Genomic DNA, 24,253 nt, shown 5'->3' with positions numbered 1-24,253 from the left:
GGTCCTGTCCTTAACGTGTGGCCAGACCACACGTTAAGGAAGGGACCCGCTGAGGGACTTCAGGGCAAATAACGGTACCGCTAATTCCCATTGAGCCCTATGGGGGCTCACATGGGAATGGGGAAGGGCCTTGGTGAATGGGAAATTACCGCCCCGCCAACCTTGGAATGGGGCGGTAATTCCCCCATTCACCAAGGCGGACTCGGTAAAATACCGGCGGCAACCATGGCGCTAATAGCGCCATGCTTACCGCCGTCCGTGTAATGAGGCCCTATGTGTAATTTCCTTCTCCCTGATCCATGGCAGCCATGCTATCTTGTTTTGTAGGTTTTTTTGTCAAGTTGAGATACGGCAAAATTGCCATTTCTCAATTCGAAAAAAAATCCATTACTATCCAGGTGCAACTGCCGGGATACTAATAGCAATATACTCCTGCGGCAATATATTACCGCGGCAGGCAATGCCCTCGCCCGTCAGGGTTTATTATTTAATTACAAAGAAGTGCATTGGAAAAGGCAGGCTATCAGTGTAATAAAAAGGTTATAACAGACAAACGCCAAAATTGGAGGGCTCTGGGATGTCAACAACAAAGTAATTGTGCATATAATATCTGAACAAATATAATTATTAAGAACTACTGAATGCACAAAAAGGGCCCTGAGAAAATGCATTTTTTAGCCTAAAAACCACTGTTGACAGCTGGCACTATAGCTCAGTGGGTTAAGTGATCATATCAGGCATCTCTTTACAGTTTACAGAGAGAGGCCTGAATCTCAGCAGGACCAGGACAGACCTTCCTCTGCAAGGCCCTGAGAGTCTCTGCCCAACTCCTATGCATGGCCGGTATGGAGCGGGCAGCAGAAGATTCAGCGGCGCAGGAACCGGAAGTACTGCCACACAGCTACCCAAGGCCCACCCCTTAAGAGCCTCCCCCTATTGCTCAAACACGACAAGACCTTGTGGGCTCCCTGCGTAAAATGTTCCCAATTCCAAAAGCACGCGTTGGTCTTGGGACCGCTTTTTCCGTGCATTGGCCATTTGGTGTTTCTTGCCATTATCTAAACAAGTACTGTCATAATGTGCAGCTGTATCGCATTTCACACTAGAAATTGATATCACCTGATGCCAATTCCCATGACAAACCCAAGCCCTCACCCCATTTTACCAGGGACCGGCATCACATGTCAAGGTACTCACTGGATGAGCCAGGCAGGGTTAAGCTGGAGTGGGACTGCAGTTTATACCCTGAAGGCACGCCCTGCCCTCTCACTAGCCATGTGGTGCCCTAACTCTGCAGCACTGCTGCTCTGTGTGGTCTTTGCATGTGGAAGGAAAGACACGGCATGGAAGGTTTGGGATTTCAGTACTTAGCCTCAAAGTCTCCTTTGACCCTCTGCCAGGTGCAGGGCGGCAGTCGGTTGCCAAATAACGGACGTGGAACCAATCAGCTAAAACTAGAAAGTACCTTAAACATAGAATGACGTAAGCGAGCCTTGTTAAATTAGTTTGTGTTACACATAAGATATGTCAACCATCTGCCAGCGATGTAAAGGTGCCGGGAAACTGTGGAGCTGAACTAAAGGCGGGTTGGAAGCCCACACATCATGCAGTGTATTGAGGAAGGATCGGGGAAGGCACACAACTGTGAATGACAGCACATAACTTTCCACACAAGCACACAGAAGAGCATGACACCTCTACTACACTGCCCAATTCAGTCAGTTCCTTGACCCACACGAGAGATTCCAGAATGGAAGAAAGACTTGGTTTAATCACCATTGTTCCAATATATATATATAAATATATATACACACACGCGCGCGCGCACGCACGCGCTTCAAACACAAAAATCACTGCCACTCACTTACAATATACAGCTTGGCAGAGCGAACAGGATACTGACGGGCACATAGCGCCTAGACAAACTTTTCCAGATGACGTGCCATGCAAAGGATCAGACTTGGAGCGGTGAGAATCTGGGCAATCAGTTAGGAGTCACTGCAAAACATTTACTAGACATGACACGATTCACTGCAACCTGGGGCGGAGCCTGAGTGAAGATATGTGTGTCATACAGGTGCTGGCTGTCAATCAATGATGCTGCAGGGGCTTTCCATATACTTTGTTGAAAAGAAGAACATTGCTGTGTAAGCAAGGCCAATCCATGGCATGTGCGCTGTATGTACACGTGCATGCATCTGGCTCATGATGCAAGTCTACACCTGAGAAGGGCATGAGAACAAGGCTTGCCTGAGTTGAAAGCACCCCACGTGCTGTTTTCAAAATCAAACCACGAAAAAAAATGAGGTTAACTTAGACGCGTCCATTGCACAGGTGCGCACACACACACTCAGACTCATGTTGCCAGGACACACTTGAGAGGGCTATAAAATAAAGATTGACCATTGCTAGGAGCACCCCAGGTTCTGGCTTCATCATCACACCAGGGAAGACGTGCAGATTGCCTTGCTGTGATATGGGCGTTGCATGGACACACGCAACACACACACACACACACACACCAGACTAATGCTGCAAGACCACACCTGAGAGGTGTCTGAATGCAAGGCTCGTCTCGGCTAGGGGCACTCCAATGCTGGCTTCACCATCACATCAGGAAAGACGTGCAGATTGCCTTGCTGTGATATGTGCATTGAATGGACACACCCAACACACATATACACACACCAGACTAATGCTGCAAGGCCACACCTGAGAGGTGTCTGAATGCAAGGCTTGTCTCGGCTAGGGGCACTCCAATGCTGGCTTCAACATCACACCAGGAAAGACGTGCAGATTGCCTTGCTGTGATATGTGCATTGAATGGACACACCCAACACACACATACACACACCAGACTAATGCTGCAAGGCCACACCTGAGGGGTGTCTGAATGCAAGGCTTGTCTCGGCTAGGGGCACTCCAATGCTGGCTTCAGTAGCACAACACTGAAGTGTGGATGGTTGGAACATGTCCATTGCAAGCACAAACACATGCCCACACACACTCAAAGCTCATGGTGCAAGAACACACCTGAGAGGTGTATGAAAGCAAGGCCTGCTTCGGTTAGAAGCGCCCCACATGCTGTTTTCAACATCACACCTGGAAAGAAGTGAGGTTCACTAAGATACGTGCGTGCATGGGCACACACGCACACACTCAGACTCATGCTGCAAGCACACACTCGAGAGGGCTATGAAATAAAGGTCCAACATTGCTAGGGGTACTCCAGATGCTGGCTTAACACCACACCTGGAAAGAAGTGAGGTTCACTAAGATACGTGCGTGCATGGGCACACGCACACACTCAGACTCATGCTGCAAGCACACACTCGAGAGGGCTATGAAATAAAGGTCCAACATTGCTAGGGGTACTCCAGATGCTGGCTTAACACCACACCAGGAAAGAAGTGAGGTTCACTAAGATACGTGCATGCATGGGCACACACGCACACACTCAGACTCATGCTGCAAGCACACACTCGAGAGGGCTATGAAATAAAGGTCCAACATTGCTAGGAGTACTCCAGATGCTGGCTTAACATCACACCTGGAAAGAAGTGAGGTTCACTAAGATACGTGCGTGCATGGGCACACACGCACACACTCAGACTCATGCTGCAAGCACACACCCGATAGGGCTATGAAATAAAGGTCCAACATTGCTAGGAGTACTCCAGATGCTGGCTTAACATCACACCTGGAAAGAAGTGAGGTTCACTAAGATACGTGCGTGCATGGGCACACACGCACACACTCAGACTCATGCTGCAAGCACACACTCGAGAGGGCTATGAAATAAAGGTCCAACATTGCTAGGGGTACTCCAGATGCTGGCTTAACATCACACCTGGAAAGAAGTGAGGTTCACTAAGATACGTGCGTGCATGGGCACACACGCACACACTCAGACTCATGCTGCAAGCACACACTCGAGAGGGCTATGAAATAAAGGTCCAACATTGCTAGGGGTACTCCAGATGCTGGCTTAACACCACACCTGGAAAGAAGTGAGGTTCACTAAGATACGTGCGTGCATGGGCACACGCACACACTCAGACTCATGCTGCAAGCACACACTCGAGAGGGCTATGAAATAAAGGTCCAACATTGCTAGGGGTACTCCAGATGCTGGCTTAACACCACACCAGGAAAGAAGTGAGGTTCACTAAGATACGTGCATGCATGGGCACACACGCACACACTCAGACTCATGCTGCAAGCACACACTCGAGAGGGCTATGAAATAAAGGTCCAACATTGCTAGGAGTACTCCAGATGCTGGCTTAACATCACACCAGGAAAGAAGTGAGGTTCACTAAGATACGTGCATGCATGGGCACACACGCACACACTCAGACTCATGCTGCAAGCACACACTCGAGAGGGCTATGAAATAAAGGTCCAACATTGCTAGGGGTACTCCAGATGCTGGCTTAACATCACACCTGGAAAGAAGTGCAGATTGCCTTGCTGTGATATGGGCGTTGCATGGACACACGCAACACACACACACACACCAGACTAATGCTGCAAGGCCACCACACCTGAGAGATTAATGGGGGCAAGGCTTGTCGCGGCTAGGAGCACTCCACATGCTGCCGTCACTATCACAACACTGAAGTGTGTATCATTGGACTATGCCCATTGCAATGGCACACACATCCACACACACACACAAACACGCGGCTCATGGTACAAGCACGCACCAGAGAGGTGTATGAAAGCAAGGCTTGTCACGGCTAGGAGCAATCCACATGCTGACTTCAATAGCACACCTGGAAAGAAGCGTGGATCACTGGGGTTCGGATGTGCAGTTGTGCACTTGGACACACACACACACACACACCACACTGATGTTGCAAGCACACACCTGAGAAGGATTTGAGAGGGATTTGAAGCCCAGACTCACCTCGGTTAGGAAGCCTAGCCCACATTCTGGCTACACTGTGACTGCACACCAGCTAAGAATTGTAGGAAGCGTTCAACCTCCTTGGAGCCCAGGTGGAGACAAGTACCAGGGCCGAGCTGTTGTATCCGAGCTTCGAGGCTTCCCCGGGCGATTGGCTCCAGCCTCGGACACCAGCGTCACTGCCCACCTTCAGATCAAAGCAACCCCGAGCCTGGCCAGGTGCTGGGCGCTCGCAGCGTCGCGCGCCGAGCATCTTTCGCACGCTGGCAACATGCTAAGGACGGCCGGCGATCTCAGCTCGCCATCCCCGCACGGACTGAAGCACACCCAGCACCGTCACGGTAGCCAGGAACGCGAGGGGAAATTATGCAGAGGAAAGCGACACTGCCAGCCCCTCATGCCAATGCATGAAAGCAGCCCCTGCAGTGAGCGAAGCCTGTGAAGTGCTCCAGGGAAACCAGCCGCAAACAGCGCCGAGAGGGGCGCATCCACAGAACTGTGCACAGGTTACAAGCAGCTGGCGTCTCCCCTGGAACGTGAAATGTTCAGACGGCGAGGGAGCCTTGTTCTGGGCTCTGTTGACACATTGTGTGGGCTGTGAAAGCCAAACACAGTCTAAATAATTGCATCTGACTGTTGCTGACATGTAGACAAATGAAGGCAATAGAAGCTTCGATGATTTGACATTTATGGAAGCAGAGCGACCGAACGCACGTGTGCGCGTCCCTGGCAGCAACCCTGGGACGAGCACGAACCCCGCAGGGTGCCAGCGTTTCTAAGGCACGCGAACACACCATTGGCCATTGGATGTTTACCTTTTATTCACGAATATCGAATCAGGTAAATAGTCCGATACTGTGATGAGCATTGAAATGTGAATGTCACCACAATGTGCATGTGACGGTGGCATTGGCAAAGAGTGTCAAGAATGAATGGGATAGTGCATTCTGAGTGAGCAGGAGCGTGATGAGGGTGCAGGAACAGGCGCTGTTGATACTGGGCGACTGGGCAAAGGAATGCGGAGTGGCGGCCCACAGGCACCTGGCAGTGGGTGCCAGAGAAGCAGAGCTCGAAGCCTGGAGTTTATAAAAATATCATAATTTCATGTAGCGCAATGCAGTGGACTGCTTGTGCTTCTAAGCGCTGTAATTGAAGATGTGATGTTTAAGAAATGCAATCCTATTCATTCCCAGAGCTTGGAAGGATGGAGATCTGAGCGGGCCCGCAGAGTTTCAAATCTGTGGGCTCAGGTACCACACACATCCCTGAAGAAAGCACTAGACGTGCCAGGCTATCTCATCTCCCGGTTAGAGCACCCTCCCTTGGGAGTTCTAAGAGGATTGTATGTGTTCAGCACAAAATGTATCCATTTCCAAACCAGTGGTGAAACAAAACATGTAGGGGCCCCCTGCAAGCCCCACCGAGGAGCTCTACGCTGCACAAAGAAGTGCAGCCCAGGCCACTGACACCCATGCCGTACTGGGCCACCGCGCATATGCTCAACGCATAATCAACATGCTACTGCAGAGGCATGCCATCTTTCACCTAATGTAGAAACATAATTATGCCAGTGTCGGAGGCAGCTTTTGGTGATGGGCAGGTGGGCAACCCGAGGAGTGGGAGCACTGGAGGCGATTCAAGGTCAGTGACGACAGGTGAATGTTATTAGGCGATGGCCACAAATTGGTGTGAGCTGTCAAGCATAGTAAGATAAATTAGGAAGCTTGGGTGGTTCTCAAATCAATAAAACGTAAAAAGCAATGTGTTCACATGGTGCATTTTACAGACAATTCTTGTGAAAAATTGGTCAAAAGCCATACAATGTACAACTGGTTTTCTATGACAGTGTGATGGGATAATCCCGCATTTGCCATGTTACCAACAGTACACAGAAGCATTTTATAAAATGTTCACGATGCCTGCATCCACAACATATGCCAACATTGCCATTGTAGGTCACTTTCATGCAACTGCACCATCGATATATGTCAGCAGTGCCACTCTAAATCACTAAATGCTAGCAATCCCAATATAAATCACTTTGAAACTGTGCCCACGTTCTTCGCCAGTGTTGTCAATGAAAATCACTTCCATGAAGATCTGGGCACAATCTACCCTGATGTGTTCACTGTGGATCAGGCATGAAGCTGAGGCTACAATATATGCCAGAATGGCCACTGTAAATCATTTTCATTAGACTATAATAATGATATGATATGATTGGTTATTTATAACGCACTTAATACCCAGAGGTTTCTAACTACGGACCGGGGATCGAACCTGTGGTGCTCCGTTTCGTCTTGCTTCCAAGGTGAGCACTTTGCCCTTGAGCTATCCTCCAGAGATGTCTAAAATCTATGCCAGTCTGATAACAGTAAATCACTTTCATGAAGATGTAGCGATTAATCCCCAGTCAAGCATACTTTGATGTCATGTTGCACCTACAAAATAAGACTGTGCAGTCACTCTAAATAGGATGCAGCCCCTGCCAAACACATACACAAACACACGTGCACACACACAGACTCACTCTATCATATACATGCATGCACACACCTTCAAAATATTAAACACAAAAACACATTACAAAGCGTTTAAACATGCATGCACATTTTTTGTTTTACTTATGATCGTTGCTGCTTTGGTTATCCTCTCTGGTTAGGCTTCTGCATGTGGACCCTCTCGCCATCTTTGCGGGTTTCCACATTTTTTAGGTGTCTTTCTCAGGAAATTGGGGTTTGTTTCCTCTTTTTCAGGCATGCCCATAGGACATAAACACGTGAAAGCCAACAACAGCAGTAAAAGGTTCAGGATACCTTTTGTAGCAAGGGCTTCACAGCCTCTGCAGTGTGACTGGCCGGTATGGGAAGGTCCTCACCATGTCCTGGGGATACTGCACCACGGGGCTGCCGGGGCACCAGTGTTCAAAACTCCCACTGTTCTTCATGCAATGGAAGTTCCAAATGTATCTTTCACACTCCTTGTCCCACTTCCCTCAGCTCTCTGTCAACCTCTGGCCACTATCAACCAACCCACTACCCTGGCTTCCCCCCTCCATGATCCGGGGACATCCCCAGAAAACACACCACACACCACTCCCTCCTCTCCCTCCCTCACTGCCGACCGCTGCATAGAATGGAAGTCTTCTTTCTCTGTAAGGGGCTACCCGCGGACGGGCAGCACGAGGCACACTTATGATATGATATGATCTATGGTTGGTTATTTATAACGCCCTTAATACCCAGAGGTTTCTAAGCGCGGACCCGGGGATCGAACCTGTGGTGCTCTGTGTCGTCTTGCTTCCAAGGCGAGCACGCTGCCCCTGAGCTATCCTTCCGAGCTCCATAAGTATAGCAATGCGAGAGAGCGTGAAAGAGAGTAAAGAAGGACAGAAAACAGGATACAGAAGGAAAAGGTGCAAAAGGTAGGAAACAAGAGGTATAGAAAAAGAGAGAATACAAGAGTGAGACAAAAAAGAGAGAACGAGAGAAATCGAAATGGGGTAGAGATGGCACATGGCATAAGTTAAAGAGGGAAGGCAAGGTAGATGAAAGGAAGTGTGTATGAGAGAGGAAGAGAAGGCGAGGCTCTGGGCAGTTAAAGGGTGAGAGTGATACAGGAAAATGGAGAATAGAGGAGGAGCAGATATGACTTGTACAAAGGGAAGAAGAGAGGACATTGTCAACAGGATGGGGAAGAGCCCCGCCATCGCTCCTTGCTGAGAAATGCAAAAGAGAAAAGGTAGTTGGGTCCCAGGGAAGTCGCAGCAGGTCTTGCTCCTCTGGAAGCCTGTCCACGTCACTGCCGCTTGTGAAGCGCCGAAAAGGCCGGGAGGCAGGCGCTAGACTGGCACTAGCAGACACAAGCCTGGACAACCAACCAGCTGACAACTGGTCTGATGCGCTCCAGGATCCCACATTCTTTCAGTAGTCTGTGGCGGGGGTCGGGGGGGGTAACTATCTAAAAAGCAGGTTGGCTATCGGTAGGTGTGATAAATATCTGGCATTTAGTAGAGTACCCTGAGTACTTACTACTAATCTTTCTTACACAGACTCCTACTTTTCCTTCTGGGCCCATCAGATGATAGGTGCACCCCGATTCCAGAGATAGCTTCTTACAAGCCATTTGATTTTAACTGTAATGTGAACGCCGCAGTAGTTTCACATATGTATATACTCTGAAAGAAAGCTCCTCTGGTGTGTGTCAAATGCAGCACTGAGAAACCCCCACACCATCTTACGAGTACAATCTCTTCCCCTCCCCAACATGCTTTGGTGTGAAGTCATGCACGGACCAGAGAATAACCGATCTATGTCGAAACTCACTGAAGAGTGACTTTGAAGAGGGCTACCAGGCAAAAGCCTCCTCCAAGGCCACTCTTTATCTCTCCCTTCCACCTGTTCACATCCAAGGGTCTCCAATGCCAGGAATTTGACAATCTGCATGGTGGGCGTGCGCTCACCTGGGCTTTTTTGAAATTTTAATATGAAATTGAATGATGGCAGATGAAGCTCTGGAAAATGTGTGGGGTTTATCTGCAGAAATGTTCCTATGCTCACTGCATGACATCCACATAGACCCATGTACTCTGGGTGGACACAGCCTACAGGCTCAGTCCCCCCTGTCATATTTAGTTGGGATCTGACAGGTGGAGTACATGATGCATCTCAGAAGGGGGAGGGCCAAAACCTTCCTCCTGCCATAGCCAGCCTAATTAACTATCATAGGCTCCTTGGATCCACTATGTCCGTTTGTTTACCCTCTGCAGTTGGTGGTAGCAATTAATATAATTAACATACTAATCAGAGTTCATTCAAACAGGCCCGCAGGGGGCCTGATCGCAGGACTAACAAAAGACAGGAAAACCCCAACAATCTTTGATATACACTTTGTCAACCTGAAGCCAGCTACTGCCTCTCAGTATCAATGACAGTGACCTGTCATGTCTGGGACAGCTGTTTACAGTAATCATCCTCGCAGAGGGACCCCATTCAGAAGGTACGAGTATGTGCTTTGACGGCAACCAAAAGTCTGGTCTCGCTGCAGCTTCAAGGGAGACCTGCCCTTTTAATCAGGAACCACAGAGAGCTCAATTAACCAGAGAGACCCTTTGATCCATAACAGACAGGAAGATGGATGGGACTCAGTATTACATGTTCTCACCCCTTTATGTTTTCTGTTGCAAAGCACTCAGGTCATGACCTCGTGCATACAGGAGAGTGTTGATGAGGTCCCATTATTGGATCATTAAGGTAGGCTTTGCCTACACCAATCACTGGGGCCCATTTGGCTTTAACAGAGTGCTGAGCCCCTCTTTGGGGCAAACCATCAGAAGGCTTTGCAAGGAGAAACAAGAAGAACTAATTTGGACCCTGGCTGAAGGTGCAGTTTGCCTTACAGCTTCCGCCAGTGAAGGAAGGCCAGGACCTGCAAAGAGGGAAGCAAGATCTCGCCCCTAAACATCCCCCAGGGAACAGAGGGAGATACTGAATCCAGAGAGCCCTCCAGCAGCTCCAGAACTGGTACCCAGCCAGCACATAGCATGCCCTGCTAGGCTCTGCAAGCAAGCTTCCTAGGTGGGAAGTGCCAGCGAGTCCCTGATACAAACCGAGGACAAGGCCGGTGCCTGCAACACTCTCAACAGCTTTGGGCATCTATCTTAAAGGACAACACAAGCCCAGTGAAGATCCTAGGAACAGTACATCGACAAACATCAACCAGCGTCCGTCTTAAAGGACATTTTCCAGCCAGTCGAGCCCCTCAAGCTGTGACCGACTGCACCGCTAACTGTTGTTATGCCGCAGTCGCTCACGCCATCCGAAACGTCTCGACCAGTGCTTCAGACCCATCGGCCAGCACCAAGACAGTGATTCCTGACCCTGAGCCGCTGTGTAGGCCAGCCTGCAGACGTCCGTCCAGCCTCACACGCCTAACTACCTGCTTCCTGATACCCGCAGCTGTCTCCTGTCTTGAACTCTGTCGCAGAAGCTGAAAAGCGCCCTGAAATTGACTCTACGCTGTTGAGCACCAAGAACTTCTGCAAGCACAAGGTACATTGTGGTTCTGTCCCCCAGTCCTTTTTCCGAAGACCCCTAGTGCCATTTTGCAACCCATTGCTCCCTTTTTGTTTAAACCAAGTATCGTTGAAATATTGCGAATAATTACTATACCGACTACCCTCTTGTCAGTATACAGAGTTCATCCCTTTTCTTCCTTGAAACTGTCTGTCCTCTGCATTCTTATACAGGGTGGGTTGTATTTTGTAGTGTGCTAGATCTGTCTTGTTGAATAATAAGTAGATATTTGTATACAACTTTGACTGGACAGTCCCTCTTATCATTGGGTAATAGTTGTATTTTCACTGTGTTTCAACTAACCAATCATCCACAACCTTGTGGAGATAAGCCTGCCATTCCCTCCATGTTACCAAAATTGGACAAGGAGGTTCAAAATTTACTTGTGTTTCCAATCTGTTTGGATCCCTTCTGGTGTACTAGAGGTGTGGGGCTGATTGATGGTTTAGAGACCGATATTCATCCCTGGACCACTGGTGGCCCGGAAGTTGATACTTCACACACTCCTTCTGCTGCACAGTGCCCCATCTCCTATACCCCTGCTTCTCTCCATCCACATTCCCTTGCTCCTTTTCCTTTCCTCCCCAGACCGAGCTCTATCAATAATTCTTGGCCCCGCAGGTCTAGGCGAAACAACATACGCAGACTAGGCCTTCCCGAAAAGGCAGAAGGGGACTGTATGGAGCTATTCCTCGAGGAGTGGCTGGTGAACACGTATGATGCACAGTCATTCTCTAAGTTCTTCTCCATTGAACGGGCCCATCGCATTCCAACCGGCAAAGTCATTCCGGGGGCGCCGCCACGCACAGTCACTGTGAGATTTTTAAATTATAGAGACAGAGATGCGGGGCTGCAACTGGCGAGATCAAAAGGGACAATCACATATAACGGATCAAAAATCGCCTTCTTCCCAGATTTTACCAGAGAAGAACAAAAGGCACGTCAGTCATTTGATCCGCTCAAGAAACGCCTGCACTCAATGGGTGTCAAATATGGATTAATCTTCCCCGCCCAATTAAAGATTTATCACAAGGGCACATCGGTGCATTTCACAGATCCCAAGGAGGCATGGAACTGGGCAGAGAGGCATATAGATGGTGACTGGAGCACAGGATGGAGAGGACGAGGGGATCGCAATAGACCACACCCTGAACGCCGCTGGACGTGGAACCGCAACAGCAACAACAAATGCAGAATCCAAACCCAGGAAATGCATAAAGATTGAATCAGCTATGAAAAACGACCAAAGCAACACATAATGAAGCAACGAAGCCCATGCTTCGCAAAATATACTAAGACACATGTTATATTAAGGCTGGCGGCCGCCCAACAACAAAGAACAGATCACATACTACTTAATCAGTTTAGTTTGAACTAGTTTACTAAGTTATGGAAGGGCGACAGATACTTCAGTTGAGGAAGAAGTGTGGGGAGGGGGGAGTTGGGTACCAGTTCAAAAGATGGGAAAGCTCAACAGAATGTCGAAACGTGCAGAAAATGGAAATCAAGCGGCCAATAGCTGGGGATCCCCGATATGGGATGTGCAGGGGCACCACTACTGTCCCAGAAGAACGCACTGTCATCCAGAATCACAACCATTGAAATGCCGCGACGAGATAACATGGCTCGAACCCTGAAGCTCCTCACTTGGAATGTGAATGGATTAGGAAACAGCCTGAAAAGACGATTGGTGCGACAACTGCTAAATAGACATGGCCCAGATATAGTTTTTCTAACTGAAACGCACCTTGCGGGCACAGCCAATGCGCTATTTAACCGCTCCAACTATCACTCGGCTGCACAGTCGGGCTTTACGATGGGAGCCAGAGGGGTATTGATACTAGTGCATAAAAGACTACCGTTCAATCGCACAAAAACAATATAAGACACTGGAGGCCGGTTTACATACGCCACTGGTACTCTCTGGAACAAATTGATATCCCTATTGGCGATCTATGCCCCGCCTGCACTGCAATCTGCCCTACTTGAAGAAATAACCCCTTTAATGTCTGATAACGCCTCTGATATCCTGATCCTTGGGGGCGACTTCAACGATGTCATGAGTAATGTGCATGACCGCACACATTTACGTAGCAGAGACCCCACCCGTCGGACCAACCTGGCCTCATTTGCGGAGGCACTCAACATTAAAGACGTCTGGCGAGATCTGCACCCTGGTGAGCACCAATACTCCTATCACTCAGGGGTGCACGCATCGTTATCACGTCTGGACTATTATTTTGTCCCTGCAGTAACAATTCACATGGCAGTGCAGGCGGAATACCTCCCAAGGGGCATTTCGGACCACTCCCCTCTGCTAGTGTCAATAACAACAAGTAAGCCGACCCCGCCACCGATGTGGAGACTAAACAGTTACCACCTAGGCTCTCCTGAATTAGTAGAACGCCTGCATGCTGCTAGCAGTGAATATTTTGAAATAAATGAAGGAACGGTGGACTGCCCTATCACACTGTGGGAGGCCTATAAACCGGTGCTACGGGGGGAGATTATCTCCTGGACCGCACCGCAAAAGAGGAAATACCTGGAATCAATAAAGGAAGCAGAAGAGAATGTGAAACAAGCAGAAGCAGCCCACCTAAACCAAGACAGTGCTGACACAAACAGAGCACTAACCCTGGCACAGAAAAAATTACAAAATGTTGCACTGGACAATGCAAAACAAGCACACAATGCTATGAAAGCCAGAATCTATGAGACAGGCGATAAGGCAGGAAAAATGCTTGCTTGGCTTGAGCGAAGGGACGAGGGCCACAACCAAGTAAGAAGGATCACACCCCAACATGCAGAACCTTGACGGACAGATGCGCAAATAGCCGAAGAATTTGCTAAGTACTACAAGAAATTGTACGAGAAGCCGCCATCCCCCCCTGAGACCACGGTGTTGGAAGGGATCTCCTCACACAGTTAAATGCCGAACAAAATGCTGTCTTAGAAAAGGAAATCACTGAGGATGAAATCACAACTGCCATGATGCAGCTCCAATCTGGGAAAACACCAGGGCCAAACGGCTTCCCTATTGAAGCTTGGAAGAAGATAGGAGGTGATGAACTGTCTCCCCACCTGCTTAAAATGTTCCAACAAGCCCGGACCATCGGCACCCTTCTGGCGGACCTGCGGAAAGCCGCAATAATTGTAATTCCCAAAGCCAACAAACCCCCGGAACTGTGTAGCTCATATAGGCCAATTTCCCTTATTAACACAGAGGCAAAAATTCTGGCCAAGCTATTAGTGACGCGCTTACAACAGGTCATACCGACTCTGATCCACCCAGACCAGTGCGGCTTTATGCCGGGCAGGTCTACAAGAATGAATATTCGACACTTGACCCTGGCCATCGAACGCGCACAGACCCTGAATGCTCCCCTGGGAATTCTGGCAATAGACAAAAGTGTTCGACTCTGTCCTGTGGGAGGCACTCTGGGAAATCATGCGCAAAATGGGGTTTCGTGAACAGTTTCTATCCTGGGTTCAATTGTTGTACAACGCACCAATGGCCGAGGATAGAGTGAATGGTTGGACGTCTCAAACCTTTCCCTTGGGAAAGGGGATGCGACAGGGCTGCCCCCTGTTGGCTCTCCTTTTTGCATTGGCTATGGAACCGCTTGCCCAGCTATTGAGAGATGCACCCACATGGAGAGGGATCCCAGGGGGAATAGACTGGGAAGACAAAGTGTCATTGTACGCAGACGACCTGCTGATATACATGCGCGACCCCAGGTCAGCCTGCGCGGAAGTAACGCAACTGCTTCAGAAATACGAGGCCTTCAGTGGCTTGAGAGTAAACTGGTCCAAATCGACAATATTTGCATTAAATCAGCTGGGCACAGAACCCCCAGAGCCCTGCCCCTATGAAATAGCCCCCGACCGCTTTCAATATCTGGGTATCCAGATCACAAGGAACCTGCACGACTACACAGCTAATAACCTCCAACCCATTACAGATCGATTCGGAAGAGATGTGCAACATTGGAAATCCCTGCCACTGACCCTACTAGGCCGCGCAGCACTGTTTAAGATGTTGACACTTCCTCGATACCTGTACATACTTCAGAATGCCCCACTGTATATACCGATGAAGGTGTTCCAAATAATAGATGGCATACTCCGGAAACTTCTGTGGGGAGGGGGACGATCGAGGATAGCCATCCGAACGCTCCAAAGATCGATATGGGAAGGTGGTATCGGCCTCCCGAGGCTACAATCCTACTACTGGGCTGGTCAAATGTCGGTAATAAATGATGTGCTCCATGCAGAACCTATATTGCCACATGTACGGGCGTCACCACCCCTGAAGATATATGTTGTAACATCCAGAGCAGGTCCCGGCACAATGGTAACACAGACAACTCGCATCTAGAGGGAAGCGCATGCTTTCATGGGTTGGGAAGACAAGGTCACACCAGTACAACCCCTATGGAACAATAGGAACCTTCCCAAGGTGTCCAAACTCCCGCAATGTCCCACTTGGGTAAGATGTGACATAAGAAAAGTGAGCGATGTCATAGAAAACGACAATATCAAGTCCTATGAGGAGCTGACTCTGTCCTTTGACCTACCGGAGTCGGAACGATACCACTATACACAGCTTCGACATGCACTACAACAACATCTCAACGCCCTCTCGAGCATGCCAGACAGTACCCCACTGGAACGTAATGTCATCACAGATCATATCCAGGTGAAGGTTACCACAGTGATGTACAATGTTATAACTTCCTTTGCCACACTGGAGTTGACACAGCTGAAAACAAAATGGGAGAGAGAGGTCGGGGAGATCCTTCCGGAGGACTGGGTCCAGATCCTGATGTACCCCCGTGAAACCGCCATCTCGACTAGACTAAGGCTCGTCCAGCTTAAAATACTGCATAGAATCTATTACCCAAGAGTGGCTCTATACCGCTGGGGCACAATAACAGAACCCAACTGTTTGCGCTGTCGGGCAGAGGAAGGAACCTTCTTCCATATGTTGTGGGAGTGTCCACCTATAAGACATTACTGGCAACAATGCTGTGGTATCCTTACGGTAGTCTTGCGGCAGACAATTCCCAGGGACCCTAAACTACTGCTGCTGGGAGCTGACAGCGAGATAGACCTGTCCAGATATGAAAAGCTGTGCTTCATGACCACAACCGCGATAATCAAGAGAAACATTGCCCAACTCTGGGGAGCCGCACAGCTGCCAACAGTGGACCAGTGGATCACGGATGTACAAATCTGCATACCCATTGAGAGGAGAGTGTACAGAGCCAGAGGATGCCCCGAAAAGGCAGACAAGATATGGCAATGCTGGGAAGACACCGTGTGACCCCCCTGCACTGTAGAGCCCCGATAGCATGTGAAATATGACATCAACATTATGGCACACACTTTGCTGTGCAATATATTATGTACTGTAGACAAACTGTATGAGCACGTACACCATCGAATGTTACTGTTGTTGTAGTAATTGGCGCTAACCTGTTACGGTCTAGCAGAGGTATGTTTAAAAAAACAATACAATTTAATATAAAAAAAAATAATAATAATTCTTGGCCCCACGCAACCCGGGTAAAGCGCTACATACTATACGTTAGAAGAATTTTTAGATGATTTATAGGTTGCTCTGTTCTGTTTTGTCTTTTTTTGTTGTCCACGCCTTTATGCTTGTGGGTCCACAGTGCGCTATATAAATTTGGTGTAATGTAATGTAATGTTGGCCTGCCTATAATGCTCTCTTCAGTTGTACAGTCCGGGGACCACAATCGAGAGAAACAGATCCCTTTTGCCTGCCAGAGTGGTGATATGCATTTCCTTTCTCTGTTCTTGTTCAATGTGTTTTTGGTCAGTATGTAAAGTGAACGTTAAAGTAACACAGCTACTGAGCTTTGCGTTGGTGTTACAGACCATGGTTCTTTAATTGTGCCAATAGTATCCAATTTATTCAATATATGCATGCAAATAATATTTTCTATAGGGATAATTAGGAGCCAACATAATGGGTGCGCTGTGTAGCTGTGCAAAGGGCAGCACAACCTTCTGCGGATGTGTGACGGATTGCCGTCTGCGAAGGTGAAAAAGCCCTTGTTTTTCTGTTTTTTTATCAATATAAACTGATGCAGTAAATTCTCTTTCTAAAAGGGAAGCCTGCTTACCAGCCCCACCCCTTTCAAAATGCTGCATGCCAAAATTACAGTGCACATAAGTGCTTTGCTGTAACCAATCTACTAAAAATTACAATGCCAACTCTGCTGTGGCACAGAGCAGGTTCAAAGGCCCCCTGTGCATCCCTGGCAGTTGCAGGGACACAAAGTCACTGCAGGCAGTGGTACCAATTTAACTTCTGCACGTCTGACCTAAATTACAATACTTGGTTGCCTTAATCAGTCCCATGGTATTTTAATCTCTAAATATAATACATGCTTTGGGTCCCATTCTGGCACTAAACTGCTCGTGAGCTACACCAACCCAGACTTTGTCTGCCTGTCCTAATCTTCTTCGTGCCTAGTGCCATTGTTGCTTGGACCGCACCACGTCTTGGACCCAGTTGACCAGTTCACCAATCTGACACCAAATCATAAATCAGGACGCTTCTAGAAGCCTAGCTCAATGCTGTTGAGCCACAAAGGACAAGAACAAGATACTGTGAATAGGCCCTGTCTCTCTGGTCCACTTATAAGATAATTGTAACTTTTAAGCCCCCATCTCTGCCTTTTTTCTTCTAAGCTATTCTTGAACCATGATCTTGTGCCGATTAAGTGCCTGAACACGCCTGTTCATCTACCTAAAGTGAGTACCATTCTACAACAATCCTCATTTTCGCTGTTTTCTTTACATGAGTGGGTTTTTGCTAGTGTTTTAGGTAGTTAAAAGTCCATATTTGTATAGAGCCTTGATTGATTTATTTTGGAACCATTGTACTTAAGTTGTTTGTGTTACTACACTCCGCCTGAAGATATAGCCTGACCACGGCCCGTGCTACTGCATAAATTGACAGCGGTATACCTTTCGGGCTGTGCCTTTTTATCCTTTATGATTGGGATCACTGCTGGTGTAGTAGTAATGTAGGGCTCAGTAGGCTCTTGTCGAGCAGTAGTAATTTCCTCCCAAACTGGACCCAACTTTTGTCTACAATTCTTTCTTTCTTTACAATGTGCCCTCGATTGCTATTTTTCTAACCAGTCTTTTATCTTTTACTCTGTAAAAGAAACCTTTTTCCATTATCAGTCTAACAACACGCAGGGGTGCGGTTTGGCAGTTGGTCTAATCAAGAACAAAACATTAAATTCTCATCTACTGAAGAGGGATTGGGTAGAGTGCCACCACCCCCCTACTAAATTCATGACAAGGAAGAAGGCCAGAGAACACCACAATCACCCATTCTATTTTGGACGAATTCCCAACGGACCCATGATTGACAAGTACGTCTAGAGGTATCCCCTCAGCCAGCCATACCGACCAAGAGATGTACAGATCTATCCATGCGTGGATGAAGAACCACAGGCTGTGATCAGAGACACCTCTATGGAAAGCTTGGACTAAACCCCAAGAAGCCATGTTGCTGACGTCATTAGAGACACCACGACATAGCAGCGTTAGACATGAAGCACACATGCCATACACACTTCAGGATACAAACATGCACTTGAATACATGAAGAACACAAGCATATATATAGTTAGAGGACATATACATATACATACTGTTATTGCTTTTATTATTTTTGCCATTTGCGAGACCCATTAACGCATAAACCGCAAGGCACAAGAGATCCTCAGCAAAGCTTGCAGATGCTTACACACGAATAACCCCATGGAACTGCAGGAGAATTTATGGGACCTGACAGAGCCAAGTGTGACCAACCTATGGAAATGTAGTACAACACGGTCACTGTAGAAACCGCATTATAAGGTTTAGGAAAATTACAGCAGGCCTCAGGCCGTTGAGCAAGAGACGAGCTGAGCTGATTCAGGCTGGACAGAGAGCAAGACGTGTGAAAAAGGACCCACAGACAAGGTCAAGAGATATGAATGACATTCCAATCCCCAGATGACTAAGGGACCAGCTGCAGAAAATACTAATAAATCCTCATAATTCAGAGCTGCAGAGCTACAATTTGTGGTCTCTGAACACGTGCCGCAGCCGAAGCAGACAATGGAAAGTGATTGACGGTGGGAAAGAGAGCCGCTCCCAGCTGAAAACAAGTGCCGACAGTGACATTTGTTGCAACGTCTGGGGCACATTCCGATGAGAGAAATGTGGTGCATACAAGTTACAATGCAGACACATAGCCATTACCATCACCTTGAAGAAGTGCACAGGGTGCTGTGAGCTAGTTCAAGTCGCAGGCCTGGGGCGACAGCACTGACCAATCACAGTTTAGTATCCGGGGGTGGATGGAAGGGGACACGAGCCAATGATGAGACCATTACTCTGCAACAATGTAGAAGATAAACGTCATGGGGACGGGACAGGCCAGCCACTCGACATGCAAGGGCCAGTAGAATAACACCTATAATGTCCTATATAAGTTATAACATACTCAATACCCAATCACTTGGCCGGATAGGTTTCCTGGAGAGGGGCCCAAGTTGTGCCGAGGAAGAGAGAGATGTGCAGAATATTTTTTTTTCCTGTGCTGATCCCTGTGGTTTTTCTGTTTGAACTTGCTGTTGACTGAGTCCTCCATGTATCCTTGGGGAGGGTGTTGGGCACTCCAAGTGTGCCGACTTCCAGTGTCCTTCTGGCAGACCTAGGGGTCCGTCCCCAAAAGTATCTTTTTGAAAAGCCATTTATGTTGCCTGAAGTAAACCTTTAAAAACTGTACAAGGAGATTTAAAGTTTGTCAGACAAAGTCCTTGCTTGACATTTGGCATGAAACTGACACGATTTCTTTTTTTCTGTACTCTTCTGAATTTTTCACCACTTGTCTAAAACAGTGCAGTGACAGAGGTTAAGATTAATTTAAAACCTTCCAGCTATCACCTCTTTTGTTTGGCTATAGTCACCCAGCGTGGGACGGGGATGGCGAGAGACCCAAGCTACTCCTCACTGATAAGGCCTAACAAGGCTGAAACATCTTTGGGAATGCTTGTGGTTTCGTGCAGAAGGGATGTGGCCAAGCAGTCCGGGCTGCACAGCCCCATTTGGGTTGGGACCAAGCCTGATTTGCCTATGCTTTTTCTCCTGTTGTGATGGCTTGGCAGGCAAATAACAATGATCTGGAGGGTTGCCCAGAGCAATGCCAGAGGTTAAGATTAATTCTAAACCTTCCAGCCATCACCTCTTTAGTTTGGCTACATTTTGAACTGCAAACTGGCCAATCAGCCTGAATTTCATTTACTCAAACTCCATTTGAAGTTTGCTCTGCTTGAATTCAAGGAAATTCAGGAGATTCGGGTTTTGCTAATCGATTTAGCTCCCGCTTACTGGGTAAGCTCCATAACTCATTGGAACCACCTATTTATACCAAAGAGGGTGTGAGAGGTTTGTTTGTTTGCTTGTTTGTTTATTCATTTGTTAAGCGCACCAGACTCGTAAGTAAAAGGGCGCAGTGGTATGGAAATGCAAAGCTTACAAAGTTGCGAAATGAACACAATATACAATATTTACATGCTTACAAGAAATACACAATGTACAAAGTAGAGACAAAGAATAAAAATGCCCTGAGTAATTACAGACAGATATAAGGCAACAGGCCCTATGCAAAAATATATATTACAAGAGTGAGACCCTTCGTATATCCATAGGCTCTCAAGTAGGCTAACTAGTGCACAGGGAGATTAGGTTGCACATAGTCTTTGAATGTAGCGCCGTAATACACAGTTAACGCAAGGTATGATGGTCTCTTCAGGTGAGGGCAGGTCCACAGCGGGTACAGGGGACTAACGGTCCATGGCGATGATGTAGTTTATTAAATTTTTTCTAAAGCGTAGGCAAGGTTGGTCAGCTCTCAGATCTTGAGGCAGTGAGTTCCAAAGTTTAGCAGCCTTTACTGTAAAACTGTTACCACCAATAGTGGTGAGCTTGTATTTAGGTATGGTCAGACAATTAATATTCCCAGTTCCGATGGGTCTGAGTGAAGTTCTTCTCTGGAATTTATCTGTGAGGTAGCTTGGGGCTGCGTTATTGAGGGCTTTGTGGGTCAGGGAGAGGGTCTTTAATTGTATTTTATTGGTTGTAGATAGCCATTTATGCTGGCTTCTCAGAGAGGCGATGTGAGGTTTTCTATTTATACCTAAGGATGCTCTGAGGGCATTGTTCTGTAGTGTTTGGAGTTTTTGGATGGTAGATTTGTTAGCACCGCTGTATAAGGCATTGGAGTAGTCAATTCTGGAGAGTATAAGGGCTCTAGCCAGGATCAAGCAACTGTTGTCAGAGGGGAAAGGCTTACCAGCTCTGATTAACTTACAAGGGTAAGGGAGGAGGTAAGGGATTTGATCTGTTTATCAAAAGACAGTGTGGAGTCCAAGTAGAATCCAAGGGTTTTTACCTCCTTGGAGACTTTGATGGTGTTCCCGTCAATATTAAAAGAGGAAAATACTTGGCCTAGTTTTTTAATGTTGGCCTGTGAACCCAGAATTATTAGCTCAGTCTTATCATCGTTCAAGCACAAGTCATGAGTAGCCATCCAAGCTTGGATGATAAGGTAAACTTTGCTCACTAATCCTGTGTCTGTGATGTGGTCCCCAGAAAGCGGGAGTAGAATCTGAGTATCATCTGCGTAATTGGTATAGGTGATTCCTAGATGGTCCAGATCGTCAAACAGTGGCTTAGTGAGGATATTGTAAAGGGTTGGCGAGACGCAAGAACCTTGGGGAACACCGCATAGGATGGGTGTTGGGTCAGCGGCTGCCGGGGGGAGAAGACTCTCATAGTTCTCTCACTCAAGAAGGACTCAATCCATTTGATGGCTCTAGTGGAGAATGGGCTGCAGAGTCATAGGACCTTGTGATTGACCAGATAAAATGCGGCCGAGAGATCAAGTAGGAGCAGGAGTACTGTCCTCCCTTTGTCTCTCTGCTCATCTATTTGGGACTTTAGGTTGATTAAAGCTGTCTCTGTTCCGTTTAGTGGCCGGAAACCAGATTGTCTGTTACCTAGGAGTTTATGCAGTTCAAGGTGTTTTTGAATTTGGATATAGGCAGCTTTATCCAATATTTTGAGTAGAAATGGGACCGTGGTAATGGTACGGTAATTAGTAGGAATAAGAGGATGTAATAACTGTTTCTTGAAGAGGGGGGGCACCCAAGATTGTTGGAGGTTAGCAGGGATGGTGCCTGTGGCAAATGAGGCATTTATCAGTTTCGTAATGAATGGGGAGAGGTCTCTGGCAGCATCCTTTATTAGTTGTGCTGGACAGATATCGCCTTTGCAGTTTGAGGGCTTCAATGACAGGACAATTTTTTCTACCTCCAAGGTGGACATTTTGGCAAACTGGAAGGTGGTATTGTGTGCCATTCATAATTACACTCTTTGCAGGATTTGAAATTGAGGGGAGCTGGAAGCTATTTAGCTCCTGCTTGTAGCCTAGAAGAGCCTGGATAGCTTGACACCAGTATCGACCAGGAGCTACTTCCCAGGACAACCGATGCCTAACAAACACACCTATGCAGATTAACTCTGTGCATTTGGAATAACCTATGCATACACATTAGGACACATCTATACAACATTTAAAGCAAACGGGGTCGTAAATAATGTGCACAATTATATGTTACCATGTTATGTGGAAGTTAGATTTGTGAAACACTATGTATTAGCTCCTTCATTCCTAGTGTTGGCTCCTGGTCACTGGTTAATGCTGGATACCCAGGAGCTGCTTTTAGCTCCTGCTTATCCAATCTGAATTTCGAGCCCTGCTTTATTAAATCCATCACCTTTGAAATAACCATGTGGCTACATCAGTCCCTGACAAGCTTGGCAGTACCAAGGGAGTTTGGGTTTTTATTAAAGCAAGCGACCTGAGGCTTCAGAAGGAAACTAGTGCCGTTGTCTTTAATATATATTTATCTTAAAAGTAGGCCAGTGCTTTTATAAACACAAATGATTCCAAACTGCATGAAACTCAAGTTAATCATCTTGAATCTGGAGTCCTCAGGATTCCTTGACAACAATGGGCGCTGCAATGGCCTTGTAGATGAAACCTGGTACCTGGCCGAGTCCACGGATGGCAATTATTGATCAAAGTCATGAATATATGCATAATAGAGTCACCATGTGCACCGTGTAGTGTACACAAATACTCTGAACCTCAAACAAGGGCACATTTGGTTCACAGCAACCACACTGCACCCAGAAAGTACTGTGATCAGTTGGTTAATGTTTGAAAGGCACTGCAAGTCTTTCAACATTTATCTTGTATCATCTCTGTATTCCCGTTACACTTTCCAGCAATAGGTAGATAACGATTATATGGTTATAACATCACTGTGTGGACCTTCCTTTACTCCAAGGTACCGTTCTGCAACATCTGGATTTCTACAGGTTTTGGGATGCAACTCCCAGGAACCCCACCAGTGACTATGCTGGCTGAGGCTGATGGGATTTGTAGTTCAAAATATCTGGAAGGCCAAAGGTTGCTGACCCCGAAGTAATATTACATACCAGCATGGCTCAAGTCGAGGGTACACACGGGGGGACGTAGTCCCCCCACTTTTTTCAGAGGGTGTCCTCTTTGAATTTATAAATTAAAGTCGATCTCGGGGAAGTTGTCAGGTTTCCAGGCCATACATTTCACCACTGCACTGTATAACCTGATGAAAAATAACAAACAACTAAAGGTGAAATGTCACATTTCGGTACTGCAAGTTCCAGGGAAAACATTTGTATTAGTTCTTGAAGTTTAAAACATGCACAACTTTTAACGTTTTCAAAAACACTATTGAAAGAACATATTCTCTCTTGGTTTTGTACGTGTGTTGATTTTATGAAAGGCAAATGCCATTTGTCCTGTACAATTTGGGTGGTTATGCAAAGCCAATTTAATGAAATGTGCATATTTGACCTTGATATGCAAATTTATAGCGACGTCACATCCCATTGCGTTTGTTGATGAGTCCCCCACTTTAATTTTTAGGACTTGACCCCTCCATACCAGTGTACTCAAGTCAGGCTCTTCGCGAGCTATATGTAGAGGCAGAAGTCCGATTGCATGTACTTAACGAACTGGATGATAGAGCAGTTTTTGGATACAGACCGTAGGTACAAGGTCTGCAAGTAAGGGTGATATATTGTGAGGTCCCTACATGGCAGACATTATGAACACTGC

The 24,253-nt window shown here is 47.2% G+C and overlaps 1 protein-coding gene across 4 annotated transcripts in view; it reads right to left on the bottom strand.

The window, feature by feature from the left end:
• Positions 1-24,253, bottom strand: part of ZNF385B (zinc finger protein 385B) — a 1,357,263-nt gene that overhangs the window by 891,636 nt on the left and 441,374 nt on the right. The window contains exon 1 of one of the 4 annotated variants that reach the window (XM_069616090.1): positions 4,913-5,448. The exons of the other annotated variants lie outside the window; for them this stretch is intronic. Coding sequence (XP_069472191.1) covers positions 4,913-4,937 — 25 coding nt within the window. The 5' untranslated portion in view covers positions 4,938-5,448. Of the gene's footprint in view, positions 1-4,912; positions 5,449-24,253 lie in introns of those variants that run through there. 4 annotated transcript variants of the gene reach the window in all.

This window comes from Ambystoma mexicanum, chromosome 9 (genome assembly GCF_040938575.1).
Source record: "Ambystoma mexicanum isolate Mex_15411 chromosome 9, UKY_AmexF1_1, whole genome shotgun sequence".
In the NCBI taxonomy this organism is placed as follows: domain Eukaryota; kingdom Metazoa; phylum Chordata; class Amphibia; order Caudata; family Ambystomatidae; genus Ambystoma; species Ambystoma mexicanum.
This window is presented reverse-complemented; position numbering and strand designations above follow the sequence as displayed.